At 38.9% G+C, this 25,613-nt stretch overlaps 1 protein-coding gene across 3 annotated transcripts in view; it reads left to right on the forward strand.

Moving 5' to 3' along the window:
- The window catches only part of COL4A5 (collagen type IV alpha 5 chain), a 72,698-nt gene that overhangs the window by 14,070 nt on the left and 33,015 nt on the right, over positions 1-25,613 (forward strand). The window contains exons 2-21 of one of the 3 annotated variants that reach the window (XM_085570883.1): positions 5,792-5,851; positions 10,737-10,826; positions 12,132-12,176; positions 12,883-12,927; positions 13,034-13,096; positions 13,836-13,889; positions 14,582-14,608; positions 15,772-15,852; positions 16,888-16,950; positions 17,469-17,504; positions 17,590-17,631; positions 17,739-17,831; positions 19,972-20,025; positions 20,130-20,186; positions 22,364-22,408; positions 22,509-22,562; positions 22,741-22,782; positions 23,245-23,377; positions 24,005-24,178; positions 25,019-25,102. In XM_085570883.1, coding sequence (XP_085427009.1) covers positions 5,792-5,851; positions 10,737-10,826; positions 12,132-12,176; positions 12,883-12,927; positions 13,034-13,096; positions 13,836-13,889; positions 14,582-14,608; positions 15,772-15,852; positions 16,888-16,950; positions 17,469-17,504; positions 17,590-17,631; positions 17,739-17,831; positions 19,972-20,025; positions 20,130-20,186; positions 22,364-22,408; positions 22,509-22,562; positions 22,741-22,782; positions 23,245-23,377; positions 24,005-24,178; positions 25,019-25,102 — 1,342 coding nt within the window. Of the gene's footprint in view, positions 1-5,791; positions 5,852-10,736; positions 10,827-12,131; positions 12,177-12,882; positions 12,928-13,033; positions 13,097-13,835; positions 13,890-14,581; positions 14,609-15,771; positions 15,853-16,887; positions 16,951-17,468; positions 17,505-17,589; positions 17,632-17,738; positions 17,832-19,971; positions 20,026-20,129; positions 20,187-22,363; positions 22,409-22,508; positions 22,563-22,740; positions 22,783-23,057; positions 23,155-23,244; positions 23,378-24,004; positions 24,179-25,018; positions 25,103-25,613 lie in introns of those variants that run through there. The other 2 variants (XM_085570884.1, XM_085570885.1) reach the window with 2 other exon arrangements.

The following is a 25,613-nucleotide window of genomic DNA, read 5'->3' on the forward strand; positions in this document are numbered from 1 at the left end:
GAAAAGTTCAATCCTCTTTAGATAAGAGCTCCTGTCCATTTCTTGTAGCACAAAATGTTTTTAACACAGACGAGCTTGTTTCAATCTTTGCATATTCTGAAGGTAGTTATGCCAAGCTTTTCTAGCTTATAATTTTAGGGTTTTTCTAAGTACACCACTAATCCCAACCAATTTGTAGTAACTGTATTCTAAGAGAATTTATTAGTTCTTAAATTTTCCAGTTAATCAGACCATTCATGTGGGGTGTGATAACTAGACTTAACTAGATCACTTAGTGATAACTAGATCACTTAGAGTAGTTCCATGTTATTATTAATAGCTATTCATGTATCTAAAAAATAAGCACATAGTGCTACCCCTTCAGAGGAAAGAGGGGGTTTTTATCATCAGGTGCTTGAGAATGGTTTTTAACCTGCCTCTTGTGTTCTCATTCACTCTGGGCAGAACTGTAGCTAGTACAACTAAAACTCTGCCAGTCTGAACAGGTCTTATATTGTACAGATTTCAAAGAAAGATAGTGCCTTGAGGTGCAACAGATGAAATTGCATGCCAGAAGTTCCCTTAGTTAAAGAAAAAATTGCCAAGCACTTCTGCAAACATATTTTGACTCTTACAATGTAGACCATGATATTCTTTTCACATCTTTGGGTAGACTGAGGGAAACAATTCCTTAGAAGGGCATGTAAAAGCATTTCAGTCATATTCTGCTTTAGCAATGTTACTGCCCATAAATTCACCACTTTAGTGAGAAAAGGATGGCCATTTGGATTAGACACCTGTGATGACTTTGCTGCCATAGCTGACTTCACACAGATATATTAATAATAAATTATCTTCAAATTTGTACTCCTGCTTAAGCCTAAAGAGCACGGATGTGAAATCATAATTAGAACTCACAATAGGTGCTTTAACTCTGCTTGTCAAATCCCCACAAAACCTTTTGTTTGTTGGTTATATTTCTGTCCAGGCAAGTGAAGGGAAAATCAGCGTGCTGAAGATACATGGTGAAATCTTTGACTTGGAGGAGCAGTAAATCCTTAGCTAGAAAACTGCACAGGTGTTTTGTTACACAGATCTTGACAAGCTAATGAATATGAGGATACTCTTCAAGATCACCACCAAAAAAAAGCTTAATCTTTGCTTGGAATTGAAAGGCTGAATTTATTTGCATTATAAATAAAGGTATGAATAATTGAGTTTGTGGCTTTTGCATGGTTACAGCAGGAAGATTACTTAAGCCATCCTCTTAGAGCAAAGGCATTTGTAACTGATGCTTTGCAGTATCAGAGTGAACAACAGTCAGTCTTTATGATTGATAGAATTATTCAGTATTTATGCTCCTTTTTTTTTTCCGATGCTGAACTTATGCTGACAATTGGTAAAGTGTCATATTTGAAAGCAGAGGGTGATGTTAATAGCATTAAGCATTTGTTCACTGTGTATTAGCTTTATTCTAAGAATATCTTTCACAGATGTCTAACAGGTAATTGCAGCCCCTACTGTGAAAATTGTCTTCTACCAACCCTAAGTCATGAACAAGAGCAGCTTGAAAAAGCTTTTAACCACAGCACATTTTGAGGATGACTTAGGCTATTCATTTCACTGAGCTGATTGTAACAAACCAGGAGTAGGAATATGTACTTTTCTTCTTCAAACTGAAAAACAACAAACAAACAAAACTGTGTTCTGTTGGTGGCATAAAGCAGTTTTCCTCAGTCCATGTAATACACAAAAGACCAAGCTTGTTCTGGAAGAATTATCCTTTGACCAGTAAACCAATACCATCCCTCCTTTTATATACTAATGAAAAGACTTGTTCTCTACACACAGATTCAATGGGTAGAAGCTGTCAGGAAAATCCAGTGACAGGATTAGCTAAACTTGAATAGATTAATTAGAGCATTTGGTTGTGTCTTGCTATGGAAAAGTCAGCATAGGAAATAAGCAGTGATAATGCATTCATCTTTACAGGTACAGGAGCAGGGAGGCAACAGGAGCACAGTAAGGAGAAAAATCTAAGCAGTTTGTCTTGAGTTCTTAAAAGTTGCTTTGATTCCTTATTCATCTTGGAGTAGTTGAAAACTAAAAGATTTTGATAGATATGGAGATTGTGACCAGATTCTTATGGTCAAGCTACAGCTCGCTATTATATAAAATATTTTTTATTATCTTTTGTCACCTGAGACAGTGTGTCCTACTGGCCAGAGCCAGGAACAGAACTGCTACTGAAGGCTTCTGGATGCCAGGTAATAATACAAGGCAAGAGTTGTGCTTGGTTTTCCAACTGCATCAAGTGTAACTTGGAGTTCCCCTGAGGTTTGGAGTCATTCAGTTTTCCATATCTGGAAACCCAGGAGGTCACATAATTTTCAGAACAAGTGATGATTAACTGGTTACTAAGGGTAAAGTACAGATGGTAACCATCTAAATCTTACTCTTAATGTAGATTTTTCTGCATTTGGAATGCCATTGCATCCATTTTCTTTGTGTGATTGAAATGTAGATAACTTATTGTTCATGTGCAGGAGAAATTCCAAGTGTTCCTATGCATAGTATGGAGCCTAGATTTCCTTAGCATTCATGTGAGATACACAACTGATTCTGTGACATCAAAATCTCTAGCTTGTGGCTGCTGAGTGATTTTCAAACTTGTACTAACTTGTTATGTAATATGCAATCTCCTGTACTGCAATTTTTGTGCCTGCTTTGCTTAGTTTAAAAAAATGGCCTTGAGATTACTGAAAAATCTAAACAATAAGGCAGCTTTCACTCAGAGCAGGTCATTAAGCCTTTTTTCTCCTCTGTGCCATCATGTTTTACTTTATTTTTTTTTTTAAGTTATACAGCAATAAGACCTCTAAGTGGCATTAATTGATCTTGAGATAATATAGATTCTCTTTTTTTTTATATTCAGACTGTTTAATTAAGAATACTTTAATTTGGTGCAGATACAAGTTAATGCAAATGAGAAGCACAGTCTGCCAAATACAGCTTTTGTACAGGAAGATAAGTGACTCTGCTGGAGGAGTACTTCTTGATAAGCTTGTGTGTGAATAGATCATCCCTGGATTTATGCCGAAAATTTACTACCATTTGATTACATTGGGTATTTGAAAAGTTTTCTGATTACAGGCCTTTAGCTTCCCTTCACTGCTGTTTCCTTCCTGCAAGTAATGCAACTGAACTGGATATCCAAAACCAAAAAGCATTTGTCAAAAAGCATTCAGTGAGTACTCCTGACTCTCCAACACGGGCCAATTACGTAGGTTAAGAACCTACTCAAAATATAAGAAATCCAGTCTGAATATCTAAATTGCTTTGGAAGACAGTCATAGGTTTAAAAAGAACCCCTACATTGATTAAATCAAAACACTTTGGTGCAAACAAGATAAGGGAGAGAAGTACATTTTTTGTAAACTCTGTATATGAAACTTTTAATGGATACAAGTTGCAGCATAAGGAAGGGGCTGTGGGATCTCCACTGCTGTAGTTATTCAGCCTGCAACTGAACAAGGACCTGTGCACACTGCCTAAGCTGCCCTGCTTTGAGTGATTCCTTCCATACCAAGTTATTTCATTTGTTTTATTAATTAGATCTATTTCATTTGGTCTTGGTGCTGAATCACAGTTAAAGATGTGTAAGCACTGACAAAGCAGCTTTCAACATAGAGTAGCAAAGGGCAGAGACTCCTGAGCTTAATTGTCTGAAAACTCACCTTCACAACGTTGTGCACCTCTGACTTGTTTTGTGAAGGGGCCATGTGGTCTCATATCATCTTTTTCCCTCCCAGCTTCCCTTTCTCCCTGTTTATCCCAACAGTAACCTTGTACCTGAAAACTGAAAAAAAATCTATTAGAAATATTTTGTGGAAGCTGTAAATTAGTCTCTTCTGTTCCATAGGCTGAATAAATTCTCCTCTTTGTGCAGGATATTGATCATGCTTTTGGTGTTTGTACTATTTTAAGCTGTGTGTTCTAGCACAGTTTTTGGTGGGTTTTGGTATGTGCTGATATAGTTTGTTATCTTCCCCCACTTCTTGGAGGCAGCAGAGGTTTTCCATGTTGCTCTCACTGTTCCATCCTTGTAACACAGAATCAGTGCTGCACAAAGTGAGCAAGGTTTTACTGTGAGGGAAGGGAATATTGCATGGAACTAAGGTTAATCCCCTTTAAATGAAGCCTTGTTAAAGAGATTAATACTAACACTGCTTCACAAGGAACTTGCTTTTTTAAAACCCATTTTTAAAAGTGAAAGAGATCAGATTCCAAATTCATAGGATAGCTGGGATTGAAGGGGCATCAGAAGAACATCTAGCCAAACATCCTGTTCCAAACAGGAACAGCCATGAGGTCATTGGACATTGCTCATCCAGCCTGATCTTTGAAAGCCAGGCTGGAAAGATTCAATTTCATTCTAGGGAATGACTCAATAAAACCCTGTTAAATAAGAATTTTTAGTTTTCATATACATAGCACCAAGAAACTGGTAACAAAAGCCACATGGAAGTTCAGGAGAAACACTCTGATCATGTCATGTAGCATCACTGCTAGACTTAAATCTCAAAGCTCTGCCTTTTGCTTGCAACATGCTTGAATAGATCCTGGGATTTTGTAGCTCCAAGTGAATTAAGTTACTTCTGTATTTTCAAACTGATGCTTAGTAGTATGTTTAGGCTAAGAGCCAGGGCATTCCTAATGCCAGGTAAGGGATGGGTCGTGTCTGTAAATGCTTTTGTGGTAATGGAGGCTACAATTCAAATGTGGGTGTATTTCAGATCTGACATACCCAACAGTTTCTTGATTGAAACTTTCTACATAATGGTCTCTGTCGATTACTGAAGGGGATGACCCCAAATGCTCAGCTTTTCAAACTTTTAAAGCATTAGCCCTGTGTTTTTAATACAGTGCTGCACCTGATCTCAGAGCAAGTTGAACCCTGAAGTATGTCAGCTAGTGTATCTTCTAATATGGCTCATAGTTTTTAACTATGAAGAGGTCTGAAATATGTATTATGTAGAAAAATTCTACCAAAGAAAAGGATTTATTCTAGACATCTCACTTCTGTGAACAAATTTGTTAATCTGAGATCAACACAGGGCTCTAATGAATATCCCATGTTAGAAGGGGGGTGGAAGAATACAATCTAAGCAAATGTGATATGGAAGGGTTACTTAACTTGGGTCATCTTATCCTTTCTTCTTCTATATCCCTCTCCTTTGAACCCCTTGAAATCTGGGTGCCTGTCACCTTATGCTAGAGACTGTTGTAGCTGGTTTGTCAAGCTTTGCACTGGTATGTGAATGCAGCTGCATGAAATAGAGGTTTTTAAATGTGTTTTCTCAGTAACTGAGCTATGGGGGGAAGAATTAATCACGTAGTAAGTATTTGTCTAATAACTATCACAAATGTGCTCATAACCGTCAGGCTTGATTTAAACTCTTGTGCAAAACCTGACATCTGCTGGTGGGAAGCATAACTGGGCTCTTCTCAGCTGGAGATGTGCTGAAGAGCCTGTTTTATAAAGTGTTGGTGCTTTTGGCTATAGGTGTTGCATTGTACTGTTTAAGCATAAATTTGGAAATCTAAAATGTAAAATACTTACAACATTGGTATTGTTAAAGGTGATTGAACTTTCAGTTAACTGTGTCTGCTGAACACATGTATAATGGCTGGTGGACAAACTTTATAGGTTTACATTTTAGACAAACTTTTTAACTTTTTGTGACAATATTAAATACTTCATATAGTCTTATGCCAGTTAAAAACAATTTTTTCCCCTTATGTTTTAAAGGCTTGCCATGGATGTACATCTTTGTCCAAATGTGATTGCAGTGGAGTAAAAGGTGAAAAGGTAAATATTCTTTTTTTTTAACTGTGAGACCAGCACACAAATGACTGAACCATATGCAAACTTCTGGTAACTTAAGCTTATGGATGATAATGGATAAAGGTTATGGATTAAATTATTGTTCATATCTTTTTTCTTTGATGGTAGTGTGAGCAGGAACCAAAGAGCAGAGCTGTATTAACAGTCAGGTATTGAGTCAGACTGACTGGTCTATCTGACAGTGTAAGATTTTCATATCATTATTTTTTCAAGAATGGGGAATTAATGCACAGATTTTTTTTCCATTTATCTGGCAATTTTGAAAAAAAAAAAAGCACCCCAGAGAAGAGACAAACTCTAGTAAAATAGAAAGAATTCCTATTTACAGCCAAGTCCTGCCTATAGTAGCTACTTAGTGTTGACAAGCTAAGGTGTGGAATGTAGCATAATGGCTAGGCTAGTAATGCTTCAGTGGGATTTTAAAATTGAGTGAGTGTAGGTTGTTTTCTCTCTTGCACTGCCAGTTCATACGTAGTTGATGCTGACTAATATGTTCTGAACTTGTACTGCTTTTCACCTCTTAATTTGTACAGCTGTAAGCAAAGGTGATGATTGCTGTCACTGTCTAGATGTGAGCTGGACAGTGGGAGTGACAAAATTCACATAAAACTTTCCCGACACAGCTGGCATCCAAGTAAGCAACTAGTTAAAGGCCAAAGATGTATTCTTGAATCAAGCAGAGTAAAAACTATCCCCACTGCAAAAAGTGTCTCTGTGTACCTCATTCAGGTGCAACAAGCTGTTTTGGTCTGCCCAGATGGCATCCTAAGGCTGAGAAATGTATGTTGACATATTAGAGCTTTCCTGCTTCCTTGCAGCTTTGCCTTCCAGTCTCAGTATATCTGTACAGTACTTCAAGTTTGTCAACATTATTTCTTACTGTTTTACAATTTTTTCTCTGAGGAAACAGCAGGTGCCCAGCATTTCTTCTAGGTACAATGCACTGTAGATAAACAGCTCAGTACTGTGAACCCAGCAAATACTCTGTTCTTTCTTCATTGTGGGGAAGCCTGGTTGTGAGTAAATTGTGTTTAAATAGTTCCCATGTAGCTGCTGTTGTCACAGGGAATGAATGGGATGTGATCACTGCAAGGGGCAGAGGCTGCCCAAAATGCTTCCACTCTTAGTCCTGTGAACAGTTTTTGCTTGAGATACAATGGAGTTGTCCTAAAGATGTGAACAGAGTTTGAGAAGCATGTCTTATCAAACCACTTACCCTATCTCAGCAAGGTTCTAGGAGGGTTTCAGTGCTCTAGATTAATTTTTGACACATTTCAAGGGTAGTTTTTGACTTGCATAAACAAATGTAACCTTAAATGAACAAAAGTAATTCAAAATACTGCCACTATAATGTGCTGGTGCAGAGTTTTACTATTGGCTCAGGTTACACAAGGCAACTGTCCAAAATTCAAGGTAATGCTCAATGCCACACCTGCCATCCAGATAGCTCCAGACAGATGAAGTCATTCCTTGGCATTTGCTTGCTTTTAGTTCATTGAGTACATTCCCTATTTACATACCTAGCAAAGAATGGTATTCCCTTGATGGCAAGATTTCCAAGTTAGATTTGGTTAGCCAAGCATGAACCTGGTTAATGTTCCTAGAGGATCTCAGATGCAGGTACCCAAACCAGATGCATCCTAACTAGTCACAAATTATTTCAAGTTCAGTTTGAAGGCATTTAAAGATCAGATTTCTATGTCCAGTAGTTATTGCAGGTACAACTTTGGAGAACCTTTCTGTAATTCTAAGTTGTTTTTTTTTTTTGCACTTGTCACAGCTATTTTGTGAATTGACTGAGCAAGTAGCTGTTGTCTGGTTAATGTGGATCTAATGCAATCTGTCCTTAGAATTGGTATGAAACTGGGGAACTGTGATTCATTTCCACTGCAGCCAAGGTAAACACAGCATAATCCTGAAGCATGCCGGAGGATTTTTAAATATTCCCTCTGAAGCTTGCAGACCATCATGTATCTTATGTAAAGGAAGGATGAAAAGCAAAGCCCCACATTTCCTAGGTATGGTGTGTTGCTAGTGGAACTGTTTGAGCACACATGTACACACCTCATTGTTAGTTGTCCTATAATTACAAAGCCCTCAGTATTTGATGCACTGTTGGATTCAGCAGTTCAGCTCTGGGGAGCCCCAAGGTCTGTTGCTGAAATCCTAATGCTTTATCTTATAAATTCTTTGCTTTGGTTTGCTTAGGTTTTGAATTGTTGTTTGAATCTTCCTAGATTCTTGTACTACTGCAAGATGTCAAGGGCTGTCTGAAGATGATTAGCTGGATCCCTCACAGTGTATCACTTAGTTATACATTTGCTCTAAGTTTCCAAAACCAATACTGCTTCATCCTGCAGTGACATCTGAACCAGGAGTGATACGTTTTGAAGAATGCAAGTCCTGTCAGAGGGGATTTCTGTGTTTGTCTTGATTAGATACTGTAGTTTTAAATGTGTTGAATTAGTGCTCTTGGAGTTGAGGAAGAATTTGTTGGTTAGCATTACAATGTGAGGCAGCCATTACTTTCACCCCGTTATTTACAAAGGTGGAAAGCAATATGGGTGGCTGAGGCATCAGTTCTTCCATGCTGTGCATTTTAATATTACTATGGACTTTTGTACATGAATTTAGTTTTAAGCAGCCACCCATAGTTAAGTGGTTTTGGACTCTTTGAAACTCATTATTTTCATAGCAAGGGCAGGAAGCAAGTATGTGCCATGCTTGTCAAATGTTACAGCCATGTTCTTGCATATGTTTAGACATTAAAATGGGCTCTTCAGCTACTGCTTTTCTGATGATTTTTTTTTTCTCCATTTAAAATGTTTTTTGGTTTGTTTGGGGTTTTTTTGGGGTTTTTTTTGCCATGAGTATTTCACATTAATGTAAGTAATTATTCTGGTTTCTCTCCCCATACTGTTTATTTATAAATATGGGATTTTGGAGAACAAATTCCAGAAATGTGAATTACTTGTCTATGCTTTAAAACTGCATCTATCCCTACTTGTGTCCTATTATTAGAGTACATGGAAGTCTGCCAAACTTTTCTGTATCCCTGTTTAATTGGCTATATCTTGCTGCAGCAAAGCATAATTTTAGGGTGTTTCCTACCTATATTTTTTTCTTTCTACACTCCAAGCAACAGTCACGTTCAAGCTTGTGAGCTGGCAGTTTTGCTGTATTGGTGTAGCTGATGGAGGGCCACTGAGATCAGATTCCTTGCTCATTCCCCAGACATGATGGCTTATAGCTGGGGCAACTTTATTTTGGTATGGAAACAATCCTGGATTTTCAGGATTGGAAGAGGACATCTGGGTTGACCTAAACCTTTGCTATTTATGTTTTAGTTTAGTAGCTTCCAGTCTGAAACAAGATGTATCCAACCTTATGCAGTTCTTTCTGTGTGAGCAGAACTGCCTAGTGAGTTTTTGAATTTATAAGAAAATATATTGCACACTAAGCAGGGACTTAATTGCATTCTATCCCCAACAATATGTCTTTTTTGGCACTGACTTTTTGTGGAAGACTTGTTAAATTTCTTTTCCGTTTCAGTATGTTCCTGCAGTGAGCAGGCAGTTTGTTCTGCCAAATTTGTAGCATCCAAATCCTCATGAAAATTGGTATGGTGAGGGGAGTAGGAAAATCTGGAGGCAGAAGCAACATCTGAAAATGGTTGTTACTTACGGAATCATCTATAGGCTGTTTAAGTAGAAGACAGTTTAAAAAAAAACAACTCAAAGAGAACTGGATCAGAATAGTTTCCCTTCCCACAAAATTTGCTCACATTTCTTTAAGCAATTTTTTATCAAAAATAGGGATTATAGTGCAGCCATTTCCACTGTAATTATTTTAACTTTAATGTAAGTTCCCTTAGGCCATGTCTGATGTACTCCCTCAGCTGCCTCCAATCATAGTCCTTCAAATAATCTGTTTGCTTTTGGGGGTAGTTTGCTTGCAACCTCCACCGGAGTTGCCCTGGCAACAGTTTTCCTCATGCAAGACTCTCATTTTTGCTGCTCACTTTCAAAGTGGGAAAATACTCATTTCAGTTTCAATACTACAGTTCACTAGCATCTGTTGTTGCCTCTTTTGTTCCTCTTAGCTGTTCAACTTGATGTTTCTGTTTCTTTGAAGGCCTTGGCTTCCCCATTCCATGACTGGAGTGGAGACCTTGGCGTAGCTGCATTTTAGAGAACAGTTCCTCAGCCTCAGGTGACACAAAGCCAACCCTCTGTTAAAAGTCTGTTCTAGCAACCATTTGTAGATGCTACTTGCTGTAACAAAAACGTGAAGAAGAGTGATCAGGTTGAGATTAGTAGGCACTCTGTAGCCTGGCCTGCCCCTCACACATCTGACATGCCTCTTGTACACGAGCTGATTTTTTTTTTCCAGTGTGCAAACACAGTTCATGCCAGAGCTTGCTCCAAAATCTGGTTTTACCTAATATTTTCTTTATCTGGCACTCCTGAATTCCTCATTTTCTCTTCTTCAGGAACACACTAACCCTTTCATATCCTGACCAGAGGTAGTAACACTCCTCCACAGTGTCACTTTTCAGATGAGGTAGCAGACCAACTGTACAGCATGCAGAAGTACCTGTATTGGCTTTGCAGGGGAGAACACTCCATGAAAACTTGTAAACCTATGAAATCGGTTTGAGTGCTGTAATTAAAGGTAAATCTGTCCCTGTTCAGGAATTTCTTTAGTTAAGCAGGTAAGATGGTTAGTGTTAGCTTGTCAGTGCAATGACTTCCTACAGAAAAGAAGAAAGATGTGTGTTCTAAATTTTTCTATCATATATTTTGTTTCTGTCATATTTCACCTCCACCACCACCTATTCTTTTTGTAGGGTGAAAGAGGATTCCCAGGCTTGGAAGGACAGCCAGGTTTGCCTGGATTTCCAGGACCAGAAGGACCACCTGGTCCAAGAGGCTCAAAGGTAAGTCCCAATTCACTTGAATGGTATGAAGGTGCTGGGCAGTGTTTGCCTAATTGTAGTGCTGATCCTAAACAATTCCAGAACTCCTGATTATCATTGGTTTAATAGTTAAAGTCTTCAGATGTTGGGATGTAACAGGTCTTTTGGTTGATTAGTTTGAATAGTCAGCCCATGGAAAAAGATTGCTTTGAGTTTGCTATCCAGTTCTTCCCCTACACAGGTGCTTGGCAGCACTACCTTGCACTAGGTACTGCCCATGAGGGTCAAAGAACAGGCTTGGCAAGGTGCTGTGATGCAGCTTTGTTAGTCCTTGCACTAAAGAGATCCTGGCTTAGCTGAGTTTATTGATAAGAGCAGAGGTTTGCTCTCAGCTGCCCTGGGGGCTCCCACCATGTAGGTAAACTGTTGTTTGCACCTGGTAACATTCCTGGGCTGAGTTTGGATGGGGTGATGCTAATGAGGGCCTCATTGAACCTATGTGCAGAGAGCTGAGGAATGGTCCTGGCTTTCCCTGGAGGGACTCCATTTACTTTTATTTACTACTGAATTGTACCCTTACTCAGATGGTGTAATTCAGCAGTAAAATTCCTCTACTAATTGCCTTTAAGAAATATAAAGATATCAGGGATCTGCCATTTTTTTTTAATAAATGCTAACAGAAGCACATAAAAAAGCAAAGGAAAAAATAGGCAGGTGATAAGAAAAAAATAAAGGAAGTCTACACTGAAAGAGAAGATTAATTTGCTATAACAAGAGTGAAACAGCACAGGGGTCTTGGACTAGAAACTTTTGCTACACTTTTATTCCATAAACGCATTTTCTTAAGATTTTGATGCAAAGTTCTGCATTGTGATTCTATGATGATCATGAAGCAGAGCAGCTCTGGTACAGTGTGAGCCCTGTTGAATCCTGACTCCCCTGCTCTGCCCACACGGGGCCGCTGGAGGATGCTCCATGGGAGGGATGACCCTGAGGTTCTCAGGGACCCGACAGCACTGGGGCCTTTAGGAAAACTCCCCTCTGAGGCATGGGTCATCAGCGGGAACAAATACTTTTCAGCTCAGAGTCCAACACCAAAAGTTAAAATAGTTTTGAACCCTTTAACTCAGGGTTATGGCAGCTACTAAATGGCAGCTGCTATAACTTTTAGCCCACTTACTATGAGCATGTAGGAGAAAGTTAAAGCTTTTATCTTACCTAACTGCTCAAAGTGATTAAATAAAGACACTGAGTAGTTTAATTTGATAGAAACACTAACTGCAGCTTGAGTGTGGGGTCTTGTTTGTTTCTGTTGTTTTTTTTTAGGGTGACGATGGTCTTCCAGGGCCTATTGGACCCAAAGGAATCAGAGTAAGTATTGATGCAGTTTTAGGGTTGGAATAGTAATAAAGACCAACAGGCATTGGGGTGGGTCCTAACAGAAGTGGTGATTGACAAGAAAAAAAATTCACTTAAATCTGAGGAGTAATCTACCCACCAAAAGAGATCGTACTGCTTTTTACAATTAATACAAGATTGCATGAGCAATACTATCTTACATATTGTTTGCATTTCATAAACTGTTTTAGGGGGAGCTGCCCCAATACTCATTTTGCAACACAGGACCTAAGCAAGTGGCAGTACATTTGTTTCAATGCATTCTGAAGTAGAGGCAATATGTCTACAGTCCATACAGGAGAGGTGGACTTGTCTGGAAGTCCTTTAGATTTTGTGCCTTTGCTTTATCTGTCAGACACCTCAGCTGGTAATAATTGACACATCTCTGACTTTGTTTGGCTGTATCCATTTTTCACACCACAAGTGTTTATTCATTTTCTCTTTGTATCTGTAATCTATTCCTTTAGTAGTTCTGCATTGTCTTTTCTATGTTTTTGTGGCTATTTCCCTGAAAGATTGGTAAGAACTTTGAATGCCATGTCAGCATGATTTTTTATTCCTTACATGTGATTCAGATGTTTGTCTGTCTTTAATTACACCTGCACAAATAAGTTACATTTAATGAAATAATGGTAAATCCTTTTGCACCCATTCATACACATGGTTCATTTTCTTCTAGGGACCGCCAGGGCTTCCCGGCTTTCCAGGAACACCAGGACTTCCTGTGAGTAGGAATGGGCTGTCTAGCTACAAATCCATTCCCTTTTGTCTTTCAAGCCCGGAGGAGCACCCTGCACTCTTAACTCTTCTTTCCCTTTTCTACTTTAAAGGGATTGCCAGGACAAGATGGGCCACCAGGACCTCAGGGTATCCCAGGATGCAATGGAACAAAGGTGGAATTTCTTAAAAAATCTGAATGCAACAATAATATAGTAAAAAGCTCTTGTTCTCCTGGCTGTACCTAATAAATTTAGTCTGTTGTGTGTAACAGTACTTGTTGTTACTGAGTTGTGAAGGTAATTCCGAGATAATTCATTGAGAGAAGGGGTCATGGTCTGGTATTTGAAGCACAAGCTTTGCCAGAAATTGCCAGCACCAAGACAAAACACTGTGTGCTCTGCAGCCTGTGTGGTTAAACTCTGTGTTCTAATCCTTACTTGTATAAGTTGCAGCTGAGAGCTGTGTCTGATAATTACCTCAGATGCTGTGTCTCATCATTGTAGTAGATTCATGCTACCAAGAAAACCTCATTATTTAACAGTGAGACTTTTAAATTATTAATTTTAATATTATATTGAAAATACTGTTGGAGGGAATAATTTCATTCTGACATGCTACTTAGCTTCATGTTGGGATTTTCCCAAAGAAGTTGATTTTCTGTAACATTCTGCGAGTTTTCCATCTCTGTAGTGTAGTACTTTGCCTGGAAGTATGCAGAAACACCTGACTGTGGAAATTTGTTTCCCTCAGTTGTGTGAATTAACTAAGTGATTATTCTGTCTTGTTCCAATACAATTTTCTATTCTGGAGTCATAAGCTAACAATTAAACTGGATTTTGGAATCAAAATTTGCTTATCTGGTTTTGTTATGTTTTAGTTTGGTGTTGACTAATAATTTTCTTCATCCCTAAGGGAGAGCGTGGGTTCCCAGGCAGTCCAGGTTTTCCTGGTTTACAAGGGCCTCCTGTAAGTAAAAGATTTCCCAGTCTTGTAATCCACTGAAAGAATTCTATTATGAAAAATAAGAAAAACTGTAAAAAGAGGCTGATATTTTTCGTTTAATAAATAGGATTTTAAAAAAAATATTTAATCAGAGCATTTTACATGTCCAATGAAAGTGAGTTTTTCTGCTGCATGCTGTAAAAACCTCTTTGAATTCTCACATGCTGAGATGCTTTACCACCTGCAGAAAAATACAAATACAGGCATCTGTGTCAGAGAAGGAAGATTTTGATACTGACATCTTGTGTTTCTAAAGAGTATTATTGGTAATTAAAGGGTCAGAAAAAAGAGGGGGTTTTCAGTATAAAACACAAGGGTGTGTAGCAAAGTGACTGTCAGAACCAAAGTACAAACAGACATAGTAGCCAGGATGGCTAATAGGAGGCAACATAGAAAAAAATGCTAAGAAAGGGAAATGCAATCCTTCTAATGCTCAACATTCACTAGGAAAGTTCTTTAATTTTTCCATTTGATTCTGAAGTTCATTAAGAATTTATTTTCCCCTGTTCCATATATTGTTATAAGTTTCTGTCTTTAATGTTTGCCTCATTGTGTAGATCTGATTAGTGGTTTGCAAACAACATACCAGTAATTTATTTCTATTGATCTTAATTTTTTTTTTGTTGTTGTTGTTTGTTTGTTTCTTTTAAACAAAGGGACCCCCTGGGCTGCCAGGTATGAAGGTGAGTGTGATGTATTCTCACATCCAGGTACTTACCAGACAGGGGTGTGCAGTGGGATCTGCCATGAGTAACCTGCTTGTTTCATGCAAGACTGTGTGTATGCACTGGAACCTGGAGTGATGTTCTTGGTGTTTCCAGGCCACTCCCGTGCAGCTAAATGGAAATTCTGCAGTAGCTTCGTTTGGGTCAGTAGCTTGAGAAGTAGCAGACTGTTTCCTGAAGCTGTTCCTCGGGACTGCGAAGGGTCAGTTGAGGCATCAAGTTAACAAAATATCTACAAATGCCCAAATGCACATTTGTCTGCCTGTGCATACTCAAAACACTCCCAAAGACTTTACAATAGTGACCTAAAATACCCAGTGACAAGAATAGTACAACATCTTTTGTACTTTTGAAACTGTTTTTTGTACTCTACATGTTACATAGATGGTCTTTGCTCCTGGAGTCTCATGATCTGATGTTGAACCTCTTATTTTTTTAAGGGTTTGACCAGTTGAGCATGTGCCAAAATACCATTTTTGATTGAGATCTATTTAGGAGGAAACTTGGATTACACTGTAAACTCCTGAAAGGACAGCATAACCCTGGTACTGGAAAATTGGGACTATTAAGCTGAATTGCCTTTCTTAGCTCCTTTTCTTCCGAGTTGTTTTCAAGATATTAAAGGACAATCTCATCAGAACATATACTTTCAAAACAAAGATATTCCCTGAAATCAATAAGAAACTACTTCAATATGGAGCACAAAGCATAATTGTTGCAACAGTACAATCAGCACTAATCTCATAAGCTGGGACATTGGAAAAAGCTGAATGAGTCATTTTTCTGTTGTGTCCTATCCACTTCTTTCACATGAAGCTGGAATGTTTCTTTTGTGAAGAATTTGTGTTTCAATCCCCTAATCTTTTGGAATTTAGATCAATGCTGCTATCTTTGTACAAAATACATCTTTTAATAGTTGTTAGTTTAGCCATGTATAATCTTCATCTCTCCTAAACAGAGCTATTCTTTGAGAATCTAGTGCTTATATGAACATATACTTCTAGGGTGTAGCATAGCTCAGAGTCTCTTAGAGTCTTAGGAGCCACTATGTGCCTTTTGGAGTCAAAATGGTGGTAAGGAATTATAAAATGTATTGTTAAAGTCAACTGTATTTTTTCTAGGGTGAAGCAGGTGAAATAATTACATCCTTGCTGCCAGGACAGAAAGGTGACCCAGGATTTCCAGGTCTTCCAGGGATACCTGTAAGTTGCATAAAGTATTATTAGGCTGTGTTCTGCCAAAAAGATAACATGAAAAGTACTGTTATTACAGCACAATTGGCAACTTGATGCTTGGGGATTCATATGTTTTCTTGGAGATGCAGGGTTCACATTTAATGTACCTCTGATTTATGGCTTGAGGGGAAGTGTGTGATTCCATATTGCTCTTAATAGGGTGACCCACAGAAGCCAGAAATGTCCCCTGGTCAGGGAGGTGGTATCCAGCAGACAGCAGCACCCAGTCACTGATTTGCTGCTCTGCTTTCCCTGTCTCTTCCCCCTTCCTAGACATTCTTTGTATCAGTTCTGGAGTTTCCTTCCCTTCTTTACTCTGAGTTGGTCACATCTGGCTTTCTGGCTGTAGCTGCTGTTTTGGATGGTGGGAAGGAGAGGCTAAAGCCTCAGCTGTTCTCCTCATGTTGCACCTCCTGAACAGTGTTTCTGCCCTCCCAGCAGTGCTCTGTGAAAACAGCTATTGACTGCAGGCCCTGTGCTTCCCCACTGAGCCTTTCATTGCTCTAGTGGAAGAACAAGGGGAGCCGAAAATGAGTCTATCGGTCTGAGCTGGACAGAAGCCAGACTCCCATTTCCTGGTACGCAGAGGCAGGCCCCACACTATTCTGTGACCAGACTGAGCCTGTTGGCATTTCTGGCCCTCTGATCTGTGCTTCCCTATTGTCTGTTTCTGGCTGGGAGGAATCACAAATACAAAGTGTTTTGTTGTTCTCTCTCAGTGCATGAAGAGAAAGAAAGTGCAAAAGTAGTTCAAAACAAACCAAAAAGCATTCCCTTATCCAAGCCAAACAGATGCACTGATGTTAAGAGCAGAACTCTCCTAACATGATGTACACTCCTTTAGGCCTTTCCCCAAGGACAGATTGGTAGGTTAGTGGTCAGCTACATGGATTTGACATGTATGGGGTGGCAGCTGTTGGGGTTGTTTGAGCTTGAAGCTCTCACTTGATTTCTTTTTTCATAAAAAGTTGACTTTCATGGCCTCCTCCCCTTCCTTAACAGGGCCCCCCTGGCTCCGTGGGAATTCCAGGTCCAGTTGGCCCTCCAGGGCCCCCAGGTTTGACAGTAAGTTTCTTTAACCTGCTGCTCATAAAGCCTTAAATGGGACAGTCACTGCTTCATTTTGGGTTCTCAGAGGCAGGTCAGTAAAGTGCAGAGGCCATGGTAGTCAGGACTTGGTATGAGGACAGCAGCAGCCATGTGTTCAGTTCAGCCTGGAGCTGTTATATTGTGCCTGTTTAAATAACATACTTCTGAAACAACCTGTTCCCAGACATCGTTTTGCTTTAAATTGTGTTGAATCATTGTGCAGGCTTCTTAATGTGAAACATGAGACAAGATTTAGCTTATTTACACTGATGTTTAATACCTGACTGTTCAATTTCATTTTATGGTCTCACCTAAGGGAATTTTCTTACATATTTGTGAAGTTGAATAGCTTGAGTTTTCAAAGGCAGGCAAGGTGCCTTGTCGGCATGGAGATAATTCACAGGAAACAAAGCTGCAACATTGTTGGGGTTTTTTTCTACAGAGGTTGTAAAGTGCTTTTAAGTGATTAGTTTTTTTGTTTCCTTTTTCAATAGGGACCTCCTGGTCCACCAGGGCTTCCAGGACCCAAGGTATTGTCTTTCTCATATTGATGGACTGTTTTCTTTTTCTTTCTGTTTGTGACTTCTAAGGGCTGATGAGTTATACATTTTGCAGGGTAATATGGGTTTGAATTTCCAAGGACCCAAAGGTGAAAAAGTGAGTAGGTGATCATAATGATATTTTTACTTATTACTTTCAAAATACGTATGCTTGCCATTTTTGCTTGTATTGCCTGTAACAAGCTGCATCTTCCTACATGTTAGGGTGAACAAGGTCTTCAGGGACCTCCAGGGCCACCAGGACAAATTGGAGAACAGAAAAGACCAAATGACATTGAGTTTCAGAAAGGAGATCAGGTGAGTGGGACACTACACCCAAATGTGGTGAGCGTGTGATCAAGCTGCAGCCTCTGTTGGTGTGGCTCATATATGCTCACATTCTGCTTACTGCAGAGGTTCTATTTTTTTTTTCCTTAGAGTACTGAATATTCCAGGCCTGAGTACTTTTCCTTTAATAGAAATCATGCCAATCACATTAGTTTTTACTTGCCTTAGTAAAATAATTATTCTAAAGAAACTCTCTAAAGGCAGTTCACAGTAACATTAAAAGCAGTTAAAATACTCCAATTCTTTGGAACACCCAGAATTGCAATTTTCAAAGCAGTCTGGGGATTCAGATTCCCACTAATTAACCAGCTGTGTCATCCATTGTGAAGAAGTCTTTCAAAAATTTTAATTCAATTTCTTCCTTTTTTGTTATTAGTGATGCCCCACGATCTTTACTCCTTGTGGTCTGAATAAAGTGCTTTCCCTGTTTCTGGCATCTCAAAAGTAAATATCAGTCAGATTGTTACAAGTAAGCTCAAAATACTGGTTTGATTTGTATGCATCCCTCCCTACTCATCAATGCCAGAAAGTCATTGGGAGAGTTAGCAATTTTCAAGTTATTATACTTTTTTTTCTTTCTTTTTCACTGGAGAACATTCTGCAGTGCTGTTTAATTCTGGGTGCCATAGACAGTCTAAGCAAAACCAGCATGGATGCCTAGATGTCACATTTTCCTTGAAGTTTTTGTGATGTACTCAAATACCACCCTGGGTAATAGAGGAGTTGAGGTAGATACTTTGAGGGAAAAGAGTTGAGTGATCATTTCTGTGCTCTCACTACTTTGCAAATGTCACTATAGTAACTGACATTTAAACTATTAGTTTCTTACATCAGTGTTTGGATCAGTTTCTTCCTTTCTATCTTATCTTGGGAAATGTGTCAGAGAAGAAGGCTTTCCACACAGCAGTATTTTATTTGAGCAGGTTGTAGGACAATTCTGCCCTTCATCTTGATCAAAACCATTTGTTATTTTTCCTTTCAGAAGAGCATGAAGCAGCACTAAGGCATTAACTAGAACTATGTGCTGCTGTACACTTGCAGTGCACAGTCATCCTAGGAAGGTCTCTGGTTTTGTCTGTAACTGGGTGATAGGACAGAGTAAAGAGCAGCATTGTGTGTCTTTATAAGTCTAATAAAACACAAGATAACATTTTGACCACACTGTTGAAGAAAAAGTAATCTGATTTTATTTGGGTTAGAGTAATTTGCTTCTGTCATTAGGGACCACTGAAGGACTAATTATACTGGCACCAATTTATGTAAATACACAAAGTAAAAGCATTCTACCTACATTCCTTTTAAAGCACTAAGAATTATAAACATTCTGAGTGCATTGCCTTTGACCAACATTTATCATGATTTCCAAATTTGCAAATTGGTTTTTATTTCAGCAAAATCTATGCTTGGTAGTGCACAATAAGTAAAAAATGTCAATATTGCAGTTACTTTTTTGTGAAATGCACATGGAATTCTGGTATGTGCCTCCACCTATGATCTCTGATTAAAATCAGGTGTGTAGATGGGCTTGAGTCTGGGATGACTCCAAGAAAATAATGGAAACTGCACAGAAACTTTTTTCCGGATTCAGTAACCTGTAACTTTTCTTTAGGTTAATGGTGAAAAGATTTAATAACTTGTACAAAGGTGTGATAAGAGAAAATAGAAATGAGAACTTTTTAACACAGTGATCCTGTGATACTTTTCTGACAAACGTACTTTGATCCTGGTGGCCTCTAAGTTTAAGCAATTACCAGTAATCTAATGACTGTTGCTCCTATAATTTCAGCAGAATTTGGCATTTGTTCTTTCTTCCCTTTTTTCCTTTCTTCTCTTTACTATTGGATAGCATCTGCAGGCCACCAAGCCAGCTGCTGCAGTGCATGCAAGAGGCAGCTGTGTTTTTAGGAGTGAATCATCTAAATAAACAGGATGAGCAGTTAATAAAATTTATAGATTCCCTTGTAATTCCACACAAAGAATAAATATGATCCTTTGTAACTTGGAATCTAAATGACAGCAAAAGTAATGCTATTTAAGGAAAAAAAGTCAACTGAACTGCTAGAGAGTGATGGAGGCTCTAATTCTCTTTTTCTCTGTCCATGATTGACAGGGTATTCCAGGTGATCCAGGCCCACCAGGACTTCCTGGGCCTCCAGGCCCTCCTGTGAGTAGAACTCTTAGTTCTATTTTGTTTCATTTGTATCAGAACTGTAACTTCATTCTACTCTGGCTTGTGGGCTCAGTTTAAGATGATGTTTGTGTGTCCAGGGTCTTCCCGGTGGTGTGAAAGGTGAAAAAGGTGAGCAAGGAGAACCAGGCAAAAGAGTAAGTAGTCTGTTTAACCAAACATTTATCTTTCCATTCAGTGTTATCTTTGACAATTAAGCAAATGTTGAATTCAGGTGGGGCCATCAGTTTATGGGTAAGAGACTACTTTTTTTTCTCCTTGTAACCTGGCAACTCATAGATGATGCACAGGGGTCATGACAGTGTTTCTAGCTGTGGCTCTCTGTGTTTCTGATAGAATTATCTACATGTAGATCTTAGTTTGAGGGGCAGGAGAAAATATTTTAAACTGTTATCTGGTTAACATGTGAGAATCTTGAAAGTTGTTGGACTGCTGGTCTGAAGCAGCAGTTTTCTGTTTCCTTTTAGAAAGGGTCTTCATTCACTTTGCTATGTACTGGGTTGCCAAGCAGCATGAGATTGGTGTGTGTGTATAGATATATATATATATATAAGCTGGTCCATATAAACTCATTCTTGGTGGGTTTGCTTGTGAGATTAATCACAAAACCAAGTCTCTGAATACTGTTAAGACCACAAGTAGTCTGTTTGTTATTTCCCAAGAGACTGACTCAATTTATGCGCTCTTTGGGGAGGGCACAAGTCAGGATTGCTTTATCTAGGGATAGCAAGAGTGGCTTTGTTCCTGATCAGACTCAAATTAATCCTGGAATTAAAATGTACTTGGATATCACAGCTCAGAAAAGCTGATCATAGAAGTGCTAAGAAATAGGATGAGAATAACATGGGCTGGACCAACAAAGAGAGGCTGTAACCAGCTCAAAACATTCAAAAACATTCAGTATCTTTACTTCCACAGCTTCTGAATGCATTGTTTCATCAACAAAGTGCCTTTGAAAGTCAAGGCACAAGTTCTGCTCTGGTTAATTGGACAATATATAAACACTTCAGAAACATGCTGGTAGTAGATTTTCCAATTTCCATAGGAAATAAATACAGTGGAAAAAAAAGTTCGGTACTCCAGATAAAATCTTTCATAGTTGCTAAGATTTACAGAAAGGCTTTGATTTGTCTCTTTTAAAGAACATAAAATCAGATTTACCAAGCCAAAAGTCTCATTGTATTTTGAGTGGGTTTTAAATTGCTGCTTTTCTCTGCAAAAATAGATGAGAACCACATAAATTTGCAGAGATCTGAAGGGATAAAAGTCCTAAGGGGATATGTCAGATGCCTTTTGCCAAAAGCTTGTTTACCAATATTTTTGTTTGGTTTTATTACTCTGAATCTGGGCATGTTGCTTACTTGAAGTGCAATTTTGGTATTAATGTACTTTAAAGTTGCATTTTAGGGCTCCATATGATTCTGTGAGGCTCAAAGCCATTCCAGATATACTAAAAAACGTCAGTCTGCATATTCAAATAGGTAGTTCTTCACATTCACAGGAAATCTTAAAACCTCAGTTTTGAGAGTTAGAATTCATCACTGGTGAAAACAAACTTCACAAATCACACTCTGATTCACTACATCTGTGAGGTCTTATCAATTTTTCAGTGACTGAGAGCTGATCTTGGCACTGAGGAAGGTTCACGAGGTGAACCTGCTCTAGTTCTGTTCCAGCAGGGTCCCCCAGACATGGCTTCTGTAACTCTGACAATAAAGTGCCATTTTTCTGCCCAGTGAATGGTCTGGAATTAACTGGAGCTTGCCCTGCTTTTATTGCAGCCATGACAAATCTGTTCAGCAAGAACATGCTTTTTAGAAGTCACTTCTTTGAGCAGAACTTCATCTTATATTTTCATTTATACTAATGAGAAAATCATGTTGATTTAAAGAAGAGTTAAAAGTCAAACACAAAGTTTTGTTTAGTTTCACTAGTCACATGCTACTAATTTCCTAATTAAATATAGTGTTCTACTATTTAGGGAGTTAGGATCTGTTTTCCAAAAAAAGAATTTCTCCATTGCGAAAATAAAAGGAGTAGTAAACACAATGAGTCAGCAGTAGTTAACTGGAGGTCATTTTTTGTTGTATTCACCCAGCATTACTCTGAGGCTGTCATGATTTTGTGCTCTGGTTTTCAAAATGGAACCTCAGTTTAGGTAACTCCATTGGTTATGGTTGATGTCTTTGTGTTTTCCCAAGAACTGCATTTTAGATAGTTTGATTTATTGAAAAATGGGAAACAAGTAACATAATTTCCATAAGAATTCTTTACCACTGAAGCATTTTATTTCAATGCATATTTGTCTTTGAAGGGAAAGCCTGGCAAAGATGGAGAACCTGGTCAGCCTGGTAGGGATGTGAGTAATTCATATGTTTTTAATCTAAACAGTCTCTTTATAAGCTTTTCTTTTGATATGGGGAAGATCTGAGTGTGAATATATTTCCCTTTTCTTGAAGGGTTTACCTGGTGGGCCTGGAATAAATGGTGCTCCAGGAAGAGATGGTGAAAAGGTATGCCAGGACTTTTGTCAGTATTGCTGTAATAGATGGAAATTTTGCCATCACTGAGTTCATTTTTGCCTGAGTAGTAAATGCATTGCCTTTGCTATTACAGTGTTGAGGATTATTTGCAATAATTTGTTTAAGTAGTGCTGCACAGTATCAGAAATACTCTTAATTTCATTGGTAGGGTGAAAAAGGTGACATGGGTCCCCCTGGTCCTCCTGGAATTGTAAGTTGTCGATCCTTTATTTTTTCTGTATTTGGTTGACAGTGGTGTTTCATTGTAGTTCTTGGCTGACTGAGAGTCCTATCTCTGGGTACAGCACCAAGAGCACCAGAAAATTTTTAACATATACACTAACAGAAACAATGGTTTCCTTCTTTCAAGATCAGTTCTGTGCTCTGGGATTTGCTAGGTCACAAACACAGGCTAGACTATAACCTCAGACCAGCAGGACTGAGTCAGCCTCACTGAAGCCTGTTGTAACTATGTTGGCTTGGCAGGCAAACAGCTTCCTATTGGGGAGTGCTCTTTACTGGAATTTTCCCTGGTAATTCAGTGGAGTGGGGAAAGCATCCTGTCATTGGCATAAGATTCAAAGTATGTTGAACTTTCCCTCCCTCACATCTCTACGATTCCAATGACTCTTTTCTTGGCAAGTAGTTTCACATGAGCATGTAACATTTACAGGTTGTTCCAAGACCAGGCATTGATGCAACAGTGGGACCAAAAGGTAGCAAAGGATTGCCAGGACTACCAGGAGCCAAAGGGGAGCGTGGATTCTCTGGTAGGCCAGGCCCACCTGGCTTGCCAGGAGCTCCAGGTAGGAGTGCAAGCTTTAAATTAAGTTGTATGCTCAAAAGTGTCGTTGGGTATTTGGCTTCTCAGTCTTCACACACTCCTTTTAACAGAAGGCAGAATATTTAGAACTGGCTTTCAGCTTGAGGGGTAGTCTTGAACTTCTGGGGTAATGTGAGGAATTCTGAGCATGCATTGCCCTTGCTGTGGTGAACTGAGGATGCTAATCAGATACTAGCTTAATGCTCCTAGGAGTAATCTATCTCATATCACTTATCTGTAATTAATATACATTGTCCATTGCATTACACAGAGAAAGTTTTGTGTACCACATGCCTGGTAGGAGATGATCTGAGTCTCCAGTGGGAGTGAGCAGTGACACCTCTAAGTGCATTATACATGCACAAAGAGAAACATAACTATTCTAATGATACAGCTTATATATGAGGGATTTTTATCAATACTTCTTTCATTAGTCCTATTTTTGTTTGTGTTGGTTTATTTTCCCAGTCATAAACTTAGTTGTTGAGTTTCAGGTCAATTTTTCAAACAAACATCTCCAAAAACGTGAGATGTATATCATTGTCATCCTTGCAAAAATGTGATGTAAAAACCATTAAGCTAGCAAGGAACTAAGTCCTTCCTGTCTTAGGGATCACTACTGTTGGACCTCCCGGCCCACCTGGCTTACCTGGTGAGAGAGGACAGAAGGGAGATCCAGGTTTACCTGGGATTTCTATTCCTGGGCAGCCAGGAGTTGAGGGACCACAAGGACCGCCAGGACCACCAGGTCCCCCAGGGCCACCTGCACCATCTGTTGCTCCTGGTAAGTGATGATCATATAAACAGCAAGCAGAAGAGACTAAACAGCTTTGACATTTGTTTAGGTTTGGGTTTCTGTGGTTTGTTTGTTTGGGTTTTTTAATTCCACCTCCAAGGTGTTGTTTATCAGCAGCTGAAGTCCATGATATTCTGTTGCTATAGGTTCTCTAAGCTGTTCCCATTGCAAATCAAAACATCTGTAGGAGGACCTTAGGCTTAAGGACAGGTACAGAATTTGTTCCCTTCTAAGAGTTGTGATAGCAGGACAGTCAAAGGTGTAACTTTTCACAGAATTCCAGTGACATTTCATAAATATTCTGGTGTATAGACCATGAGATACTAGCTTTGGAGTACACAATTTGGATGAAAGCACTTAGCTCATTTTTTTGGTATAAGGAGAGTAGGGAATGGTAGATAGGAATATAAGAACTGGAAAGCTTTAATGGACAGGGGCTAACATGGTTCAGAGAGGAATTTAGTGCCTAGATGGCATTGGCATCTGAAGTGCCCTTGGTCTGAGGATGTTTCATAGGCATGGTTTTATGCTATGAGGCTGAACATCAGAAGAGATGGAAGTGTGTAGGCTGTGGGGAGCAGTGGGAGATGGTTGAAGTTGTAAAGAATTTATGATTGTTGTGTAATATCACTGTTTCCTTTTGAGACTGAATTACATGTGTGGGTTTTCACCAGCAGTCCTGTCTGAATTGCCAAAATGTTTGGTCTGTGATTATGGTGGATGTATTAGAATCTGCACAGAAATACATTTTAGTACTGAATACATGTATTTGGTGCTGCTGTCAGTCTGACACAAATAGATAATAAAGCCTCTCCTGATTTTCCTTAGGTGATGGGTTATGTGAACAAGGGCCGCCAGGTCCTCCAGGAGCTCCAGGACAGCAAGGTTTTACAGGGGAACGAGGCCAAAAAGGTGCAGTGTCATGGCTATATTTTCTATTGTTCTCTTTTTTTTTGAAGCTTGGTAAAAAATGTAAAGCCTGCATTAAATAGTGATTAACAGTGCCCCTTCCCAGTAGGGTTAAGTGCAAATGTTTTACGTCTCTGTGTAAGAAAGCTGATTGCTTTGAGTGTAGGATACTCCTTCACACCTTATATTAAAGCACAGGAGTCTGAGTGACTGAGAGTGCAACCAATGTCTAGCATGGATCTTGAATAAAGTAAAATGGAACTTGAGGTTTATGAAATCTCTCAGGCAGATAGAAAATGGGTGCTTTGTAACAGCACTGGCCAAGTCTGTGTAAAAATGTTTTCTAGTTCATTAATAAACTTGACATTTTTTATGGAAAGCAGCATTAAAGTTATATTTATAAGACTCCTAATTTGAGCTAGTCAGTCTGCAGTGAGTTTGTTTATTTGCTAAGCAAAAGAAAGTCATATTTAATATATATCCTTGTTTCCAAAAAGACAACCTTGCAATGAGG

Source organism: Lonchura striata, chromosome 4A, assembly GCF_050655825.1.
Source record: "Lonchura striata isolate lonStrDom1 chromosome 4A, ASM5065582v1, whole genome shotgun sequence".
NCBI lineage: Eukaryota > Metazoa > Chordata > Aves > Passeriformes > Estrildidae > Lonchura > Lonchura striata.